The 9,699-nt window shown below is 57.6% G+C and overlaps 1 protein-coding gene across 1 annotated transcript in view; it reads right to left on the reverse strand.

The window, feature by feature from the left end:
- Nucleotides 1-9,697, reverse strand: part of NOL4L (nucleolar protein 4 like) — a 129,082-nt gene extending 119,385 nt beyond the window's left edge. The window contains exon 1 of the mRNA XM_003788087.3: nucleotides 9,377-9,697. Coding sequence (XP_003788135.1) covers nucleotides 9,377-9,697 — 321 coding nt within the window. The remainder of the gene's footprint in view (nucleotides 1-9,376) is intronic.
- Nucleotides 9,698-9,699: the final 2 nt, after the last annotated feature.

Genomic DNA, 9,699 nt, shown 5'->3' on the forward strand with positions numbered 1-9,699 from the left:
AGACCCTAAACATATGAACTAGTAGATATATAAAATGTTGGGGGCAATAAGGGCTGTAGAGGAAGAAGAGAGAGTCCAAGGGATCTAAGCCTAACTGGGTGATCAGAGAGGGCCTCTCTGAGGAAGTGACATTCTAGCAAACACCCAAAGAAGGAGAGAGAACTAGCCATTCCAGCCTGGGGGAACAGCCAGCACAAGGCCCTGGGGCAGGACTGTGTTTGGCTATTTGTAGAATAGCAAGGCAGCCAGTGTGGCAGAGGCTGTATGAACCAGGGGACGGGAGAGGGAGGAGAGGGCGGTAAGCAGCGCCGCCCCCCCCCGCCCCCCCAAGATCATGCAGGGTTCTGTAGGCTACAGGGAAGACTCAGCCTCTTGCTTTGAATGAGATGAGTCTTAGGGACTTCTGAGCAGGGGAGGGAGAGAATCTGACTTGATTTTTGCAAAGTTTCCTCTGGCCAGTTTGTGTAAAGGAGGGATTATGGAAGTGGGAACAGAGTAGACACAGGGTACCCAGTGGGGAGGCTGACGCTGCTCCAGGCTTGGACCAGGCTGGGGCAGTGGAGGTGTGAGGAGTGGCAGAATTTGAGATGTGCTTTGAAGGTAAAGCCAATAGGATTTGCAAATGGGTTGGATGGGAGGAACAAGAGGTAAGAGGAAGAGTAGTCAAAAATGACTCTCAGGGCTCAGCACCTGTGGCTCAAGTGGCTAAGGCGCCAGTCACATACACCTAAGGTGGCGGGTTCGAATCCAGCCCAGGCCCACCAAACAACAATGATGACTGCAACCAAAAAAAATAGCTGGGCGTTGTGGCGGGCGCTTGTGGTCCCAGCTACTTGGGAGGCGGAGGCAGGAGACTCGCTTGAGCCCAGGAGTTGGAGGTTGCTGTGAGCGTGATGCCACAGCACTCTACCCAGGGGGACGGCTTGAGGCTCTGTCTCAAAAAAAAAAAAAAAATGGACTCTCAGGGGTAACTCCAGGAAGGGGACAAGTGGACCTGGAGGACTAGGAGGGCTGTGGAAGGTGTAAATGAGGGAAAGAGTGAATGAATGAATGACTCAGGCTTAGGAACTGGACTGTGGCTCATATCCAGCTCTGGAGCTCGATTGGATCTTGAGTGAGTTTCCTCTACTCTGCCTTAGTTTCCCCATCTATAGCTGAGGTGCCCCAAGTCCCAGGGTGGCCAAAAGGACTGAATGCTGAGGGAGGCCCAGCCTCCCACCTGCTGTGCTCTGTCTCTCACTGTCTCTCTCCCACCCCCAGGCAGGCCTTGCAGCTGCAGTGAGATGGGAAGAACAGGGTATGGGCAAGGCAGAGGGGTAGCATCTGTCTCCCACCAGGCTGGGTCTGGGCAGATGGAAGGGCTGCCTTGAGCTCTGGACAGCTAGTGTGGAGTGCCCTCAGTGAGGGTGCACCATGAGCCTAGGGTAGTGGAGAGCTAAGATACTCCTGCTGCCATGCCTACTATGGACCCCTGTGTCCATGCCCTGGGGCTTTGGGGGGTCAGCTAGAGCCCTGGAACCGAAGCGCTGTCATATGCTCACTGTGGGCTTTGGGGAATTTCCCTGGCCTCTCTGGCACCAAGGCCTCATCTTCCTCACAGAATCGAGGGGAGATTAAATAAAGTGTCTGGTGCACGGCAGGGGTGTGGAAAATTGGGAGATGTGTTCAGACCCCTGTCAGAGGGAGGCAGTCATTATGTCAGCCATTACATAGATGGCATTATGTCTTCATGAGAACCCAGAACCCAGTAAGTTGGATTCCCAGCCAGGGAGCAAATGGGTTGGATAGGAAGGGAGAGGAAGGAAGAGAAGGAGGGACTGGGGATGTTGGGGGGGGGGGCAGTGAGAGGCCCTTCCTTTTACTTGGCAGTCCTTGGTAAAGCCCTCCGGCACCCTACCCTGACCCCAGCAATGTGACATCTGAGAGGGACTCAGGGACCTTGAGAGGCAGAAGGACCACTGGAGCTTTTCCTTATTTAATAACTAGGGATACTGAAGCTCAGAGCAGGGCAAAGACCAGCCAGGACAGTGAGAGACCCTGATCCCTCAAGTTCCTAGGTCCAGGGGCTCATACCACACCTAGATGCCTCACCAAGACTTTTCTGGTGCTCTGTTCAATTCAGTGCAACATTTCCCAGGCCCCTGATGGCACTGGAGACACAGAAATGATTCTGAGACAGTGCCTAGGGAACTAATTGCGGCCTACCTACTATGTGCCAGGGACTTGGTTGGGAGCTTTATGTCCACTGTGCCATTTAATATCCACAGCATCTTTCATCATCATCCCCATTTTCCACATTAGGGAACTGAAGTTCAATAAGACCGACAAAGCAACTAACATTTTCTTTTCTTTCTTTTTTTTTTTTTTCTTGAGACAGAGCCTCAAGCTGTCCCCCTGGGTAGAGTGCTGTGGCAGCGCAGCTCACAGTAACCTCCAATGCCTGGGCTCAAGCGAGTCTCCTGCCTTCGCCTCCCAAGTAGCTGGGACTACAGGAGCCCGCCACAATGCCTGGCTTTTTTTTGGTTGCAGCCATCATTGTTACTTGGCGGGCCCAGGCTGGATTCGAACCTGCCACCTTAGGTGTATGTGGCTGGTGCCTTAGCCACTTGAGCCATAGGTGCCGAGCCTCTTTTCTTTTTTTCTGAGACAGAGTCTCAGTATGTCACCCTTGGTAGAGTGCTATGATGTCACAGCTCACAGCAACCTCAAACTCTTGGGCTTAAGCAATTCTCTTGCCTCAGCCTCCCAAATAGCTGGGACTATAGGCACCCACCACAATGTCTGGCTATTTGTTGTTCTTGTTGTTGTTGTTTAGCTGGCCTGGGCTGGGTTTGAACCCGCCACCGTTGGTGTACGTGACTGGCACCATAACCACTATGCTATTGGTGCTGAGCCACAACTAACGTTTTCCAAGACTTTCTACACGTTGGGGGCTCTACATGCATTAAAGCATTAATTTTCACACCAGTCCTACCAGACATGATCACCTGCTCCTTTTTACTGATGAGAAACTTAAGGCCCAAATTGATAAAAGAGCTGGGATTTGAACCCAGGGCCCTGGTGACTTGAAAGGCCAGGCCATTCCCTTCCCCTCTGTGTCACTGTAGGCCCAGGAGTCCATGTTTTAATAAGCCACTGGCCTTGATGGGCCTTCACCAGCCTCCTTCTGCTCCTTTGCCTGCTTTGGGGGCCCAGGACCCAGGCCTGGCTTTGACATAAATTATCAGGGTGACCTTGGGCACATTACTTAGCCACCATCCTCAAATCCAGTTTGCCATGAAGTGGAGCTTTGGAGCCCGTTTTCCAGATAAGGAAACTGAGACTCAGAGAGGCCAAGTAGGCTACTTGCCTAGGGTCACATGGCAAGGAAGTGGTTAGGCTGGGACCGCATCCGTCCTGGCCCTATCACTTCAAGTTCAGAGCCTTCTCTCCCAGAAGGGCCCTCTCTACTCCCAATGGTGCTTGACTTTGGGCTTTGTTATGTGACCACAGTAAAGGTCATAAGCTTCGTGGGGGGCATGAGAAGGCTAAAACAAGGAGATGCCTTGGCCACTGTCATGGGGTTGGGAAGGTGGCACTGCCTCTTACGCCCACTCCCTCCCTCACACTTGGCTTCAGCCAGCTGCTGGGACCCCAGGGAGGGCAGGGACCAAGGCAGCAGCTCAGGTTGACCCAGTGATGAGAAAGGACACCCCTGTCAGCACCATACTACCAGATACACAGGGGTTTTCCAATCCAGACCTCACACGTGAGCATGCACACACAGTCACACCCGTGGTCTGCCAACACCCACACCTGGGGTACTCACATAGACACTCAGCCACACACACTGGCAAGTGTGCAGAGGAGCCCCTCCACCTGTGCACTCCCACACACAAATGCACACAAGCACTTCCAGCCTGTACATGGAGGGGCACAGGCACAGTCACACCTACACAGTTGCACTTCTGCACACACGTTTTACCCATGAGCATACCACACATGCAGAGTACTCAAATCCAACAACCTGTAAAGTGACAGTCAGCTTGGAAAAGCCCAGGTTTGTCTGATGCCCTAGACAGCCCCAAACACAGGCTTCCTGTCCCCCAATCCTCCCAGCAGCATTTTCAGGGTCCAGATGGGCCTCCCAGACACTCAGGGAAGGGAAGGCAGCCTGTAGGGGCCATAAAAGAGAAATTTCGTGGAATTTCAAGGAAGAAGAGTCCATGTTGTCCCCACTCCTCAGCAGAGAGTGACCCAGAACCTACAGTGGGGGCCCCAGGAAGGCAGAGCCTGATCCTTCAGCATGACCCTGACTCCAAAATGTAATCCTCAGCTCTCCCAGGACCAAGTTACCCAAACCACAGAGGTTTAATTAACAAAAAGGCTCAGTTCTGCCCCTCTTGAGAAATGAGGCCTATGCCAGGCATCACTGTTAACCTTCTTCCCAAAGCCCCCCAGGGCCCAGGACAACAGAGGCCTTCTCCCTTTTCCCCACCCCATACCCATTCTAATGAACCCCAGGAAAGCATCCAGATATCTCACATTTGCCAATCCTGCCCCCAGCACCAGCCTGTGAATACAGACATCTTGACCAGAGGGATGCTTCTAAACTAATTCAGACTAAAGTGTAATGGACTAAAAGCTCGTTCAAAGCTATGAGTTCAAATTGGATCATACTGCAAGACACCTCAGTGTCAGAAGGGAGATGTGCACTAGGCAGTACTGAGCTCAGGGCCTGAACCTGTCAGTGGCAAGGCCTAGGGGAAGTTCTTAACCTCTCTAAGCCTCAGTACACTCATCTGGATAGCAATAATCACAGCACTAACCTCTAGGCTACTGTGAGAATTCCCTAAGCTGATGTGTATCAGTGCTTCAGCACAGTGATAGGCACACAGTAGGTGATCAGAAACAGTAGCTGTGCTGATAATTTGGAGAAAGCCTGGAAATATTGAGGTATTCAACTGAAGGTCACAGCATCTATTAGGCAGTGTTAAGTTAGAGGCCATTTCCCGCCCAGACCAGTGGCCGCAGGTGCCAAAGGTTTACACAAAAGCTCTGGGGAGAAAGACTTAAGGCTGAAAATGCTTTCCACTAAATGAACGTTGTCACAAACTGGGAAAAGACCACCATTAGTCAATTTGGCTAGTAGAACACCTGGGGTCCAGCTCGCAAAAGCCTAGTATTAAGAGTGGAGTTTGGCAAGAGTGGCGGTTCCCTTGGGAAACGGGGCTCTAATGGTGGGATTCCTATATGTGACAGACTCATGAAGAAGCCATGTGGAGCACAGAGATCTAAGTCCAGTCCTGGCTCCCTACCAATGGAAACTTCATCTCTCTTGAGGCCTCAGTTTTACCATCTGAAAGATGGCACAGTTGTATGGAGAACATCTATCTCCAAAGAGCCTTGGGCCTCTCTGATCCTGGCAATTGACAAATGACTCAGGGCACCACCTCAGCCAAATCCTGTGGCCCTCACACTCTCTGAGGACAGCCCCACTCTGAGAGGCCAGAGGAAAAGGAAAGGGGTTATTACACTCTAGCTGACAGTGGACCAGAATCGGAGGGTCTTGCCGCCAAGGGGTTTGCTTCCTCTGCTTGGTAGCCTGCTATGGCTGGATCAGGCCAAACGCAAGAAATAATAAATCCTAACCAGGCTTTGCCCAGCCAGGAGGCCCCGGCTGGCTCTTGTCATAAAAAGATCTTATCCCCATGAGCACCCGTGTAGCCTGTAGAGGACTCCGCCCTCCTCCCCTCTGTCCTCTGCCTCCACTTTCTATTTCCTGTGACAACCTGCAAACTGAAGACCAACTTGCCTCTCCCAGGCTTCAGTCAGAACCCCCCCACCCCCCACCCCCGGGCCCCAGCTGCAGGAGGCCCTACAGAGTGTAATTCCCCTCGCCCTCCTCTCTGCCCTGGGCCCGTCCGGACAGATTAAGCCTTTGTCACACACACCCAGAAAAGCTCAGGGCCAGATGGGACAGGACAAGTGGTGTCAGATCATCAACCTGAGGCTGGCCAGGACTAGGAAAGGGGCCTGACCACAGCCCTGCATAGGGCTGTGGGAGGGGATAGGGGCCGGGGGTGGGGGGCAGCCAGAGAGCAACACGGAAGAGAGATGACACACCACGGCCATCCTGGGGACAGAAACCATGGCAGAGGCCCTTGCTGCTGACTCAACTCACACATTCTCTCTTCCCTGAAATTTTTGTACTCCCTTGAAGCCCTAAAGTCTTCCTCATCATGTCTTTAGCTATGCCTACCACCCCTACCACCTGGGTGACCAAGGGGTAGGCAAAGTCCCACCCACCCCATTACCCCAGCACCCACCACAAGGCCTTCGGGTATTAGCCCAATGCCTTGGACAGAGGTCTATGGTGCAATGACCTTCACCAAAACCCACCCATGACAAAACTAGAGATTTCTCTCTACTGAGAGAAATTTGGCTAGTAGAACACCTAGGGTCCTCTGGCCTTTCAGAATAGGGCTGTCATCAGAGACTGTGAGGGTCACAGGATTTAGCTGAGGTGGTGCCCTGGGCCATTTATCAATTCCCAGAATCAGAGAGGCCCAAGGCTCCTTGGAGATAGATGTTCTCAGTTCATTACCAAAGGCAATGATAACTTTAAGTGTGTGTGTGTGTGTGTGTGTGTGTGTGTGCAGGCCAGTGAAGGTAGGGATTGTCCTTTGCACTTTTCAAAGAAGGTCCCATTCAGCCTCTCCCAGGAAGAGGCCATGGCTGCCCCAGAATTCCCAGCAGGATTTGTTCCTCTTAGATCAGTGAAAAGGAAAATGGAAATATAAAAATAATAACCAGGCCCCAGAAAGGTACTTGGAGATGGGGGTGGCAGGACTCGGGCATCGCCTCTGCTGGCTCTGGCTGGTTAGGCGAGTGGCAGGTAACTAACGGGCTCTCTGGGGACCAGTGGGCCAGGCAAGCAGGCTGGGGAGCTTGAGGGGTGGGCTGTCAAGGGAGGGCACTATCTGTTGTGTTTGTTGCCTCCTGGCAGCCTGGACTGGGAGGTCTGGGTCCCCTTTCTCTTACTCCCAGGCAGGTGGTCCCTTGGGGAGGGCTTATTATTGGTCTGAGAGCCAGGGAGGAGGCTGATGAGGCCCCTGCAGCCAGGCCAGGCAGGACATGTCAGTGTGGGCTTCAAGAAATATCTGAAGCGACCACATGGGCTGACAAGACCTGGGGCCCAGACCTAGCACCTAGTTTCTGCTTGTAGCCTGGATAGGGGGAGGGGGTGCTGCCCCACCTTGACAGCTGTGTGGATAGGGGGCAGATGGACTGCTCCAAATGCCCACTCCTAAGGGAGAGAGGTAAATCCACACAGAGAACCAGTGAACCAGATGCAGGGCCTGGGGTGTGGTCACCCCCCCAACTCCAAGAGTGGGTATAGGGGGAAGGGGACTCTGCCCTAGACTAGGAAGAAGGTTGAGCCAAGACTTCTAGCTATTTGGGCAGAGATAGCAGGATAGGGAATGGGATGAGACACTCACCTCGGAAGCCCTGAAGATGGAAGCCACTGACCCAGGGGAGGAGACCCTGACCCAGCCAACCATCTGGTGGGTGACTGACCTTAGAAAAACCACACTCAGGCTGGGGGCAACGGACCTAACATGGGGAGAATCATATTAGGATAGGGAGAACTGGCAGGATAGGGAGAGCTGACCTAGGCTAGAGAGAGGCAATGATCCGCACCTCCCATATGAAAAAGTGGGCACTGATTTGGGCTGGGGGAGGGGTCCTTCACTCTACGGGGAGGGGGACAATGACCCAGCCTTCCTGGGTTTCAGGAAGAGTACTGATTTAGGCTGGGGAGAATCCCTAACTCGCGTGGATTGGGACACTACCCCAATCTCCCCCTCCGAGAATTCGGCCACAGCGCGCCCCTCGGCGCGGCCCCCTGTTCCCCGTCCGGCCGGAGGCGGCAGCGGCGCAGATGGGCTGCTGGCGGCCGCAGCGCGGTTATCAGCGCTCCTCGCAGATGGGCCGCCCGCCCTCCGCGCTCACGGCTCCCCACTCCCCGCGGCCTGCAGCCCCGTCCCCTGGGCGCGGGGGGAGGCGCCTCCGGATCCGCTCCCTGACTCCCGCCTCCCTCCCTCCCGGCCCCGTCACCCCGCGGGCCGAGCCCGGGTTGCCGCCGGAGGGGGAGGGGGAGGGGACAAGTGCACTTTTCGTAACGACCGAATCAATTGTGTGTGAAGAGCCCAGCTCCGGTCGGGGACTGGGCTGAGCGCGGGGCGGGCGGGCCGGACGGGGGAGGAGCGCGGAGGGGGGAGCGGGGGAGCGAGGGAGGGAGGGAGGCCGGCGCGGGGCGGCCCCGCTCCCTCGCTCCGGCCGGGCGAGGCCAGGGAGGGATGGGGGGGCAGGGAGGGAGGCCGGGCCGGCCCGGCCGGGCCCGGGGCGGAACGCACTAACGGAGGGTCTAGGCTACTGAAAGTTCAAAGCTCCGCAGCGCCCCGGGATCGGCTGCCCCCCCAGCCCCCACCCTCTGCAGAACAATGAGGTCCCGGCGGGGGAGCCGCGGGGCCCGCGCCGCACGCCCTCTCCAGGGCGCCCCGGGCCAGAGGGGACGCCCCCGCCCGGCCGCCCGCCTCCTCCCTCTGGCGGCTGCGGTTCTCCGCCCCCTCCCCCACGCCACCCCGCCCGGACCGGGCCGGCCCGGGGGACGGGGGAGGGGAGGGGATGGATAGGTCAGGCCGCCCCCGTCCCAGGCAGGGGGGAGCGAGGGGCCCGGGGGGCTGAGGGGGCGCCCCACCCACCCACGGGAGGCTGCTCCTGCGCCAGGCTGCGGCTCCGGGCGCCCCTCCCCGGGCCAGCCCCGGGTGGGGTCGGGGCCACAGTGCCCAGCCTGGCCCCCTCCCCTGGCGCTGAGAGGCCCAGCGGACTCCCCGTCCCGTGGCTGCCCCTGCCTCCCTCTCCCCCTCAGTCCCTACGGCACCACCCTCCACACATACACACACACACACACACACACACACACACACGCCGCCCAGCCGGCCCGGGGGCGGGAGCGCTAGGCGCCCGGGACAGGCAGCCCCGGGGCGGGCGGCGGGGGGGAGGCAAGGGCTTCGGAGCAGCCGCCTGCTGGCGGGGGGAGGGGACGGGAGAACGGAACATGCTAGGGTGAGCAGTCCGGGACAACCCGCCCGGCACCGCCACGGCCCGAGCAGCGGCGCGGAGGGGGCAGGGACGCCCCGAACCCGGAGCGCTGCCCAGGCGAGCTGGGAAGGGCGGGTGAGCAGGGACGCGTGCGCCTCCAGCGGGCCCGACACACGGACAACCTTAGGGACACACGTTCGGACACACATCCACACCCCCATCCCGCTCCCGCCCGCCCGCCCCGAGCCCCGCGGCGGGACCGGCCCGCGGCCGCCGCGCGCGCACTCACCGAGCCCGTCTTGACCGGCACATACACCACTTGGCCCATCTTGGGTTCCCGGCCGCTGCCCAGGCGGAAGCCCTTGGAGCGCACCCAGAACTGGAACTTGCCTTTCTCACCGGCCGCGGGGCCGCTGGCCGCGCCAGTCCCGCCGCCGCCCTGCAGGACCTCGGCGATCCGCTGGTATTTGCTGCGTGTCACCGTCTTGGTTTTGGCCGAGTCGCCGTAGGTGCGCAGGCACCAGTCCCGGAACTGGCGGCCCAGCTCCGAGTCCCCGGGGCTGCGCTCGCGCTCCCAGCCCCCGCGCAGCAGCAGCGTCGGCTTCGGCATCC

This window comes from Otolemur garnettii, unplaced genomic scaffold (assembly GCF_000181295.1).
Source record: "Otolemur garnettii isolate 467f Iridium unplaced genomic scaffold, OtoGar3 scaffold00025, whole genome shotgun sequence".
NCBI lineage: Eukaryota > Metazoa > Chordata > Mammalia > Primates > Galagidae > Otolemur > Otolemur garnettii.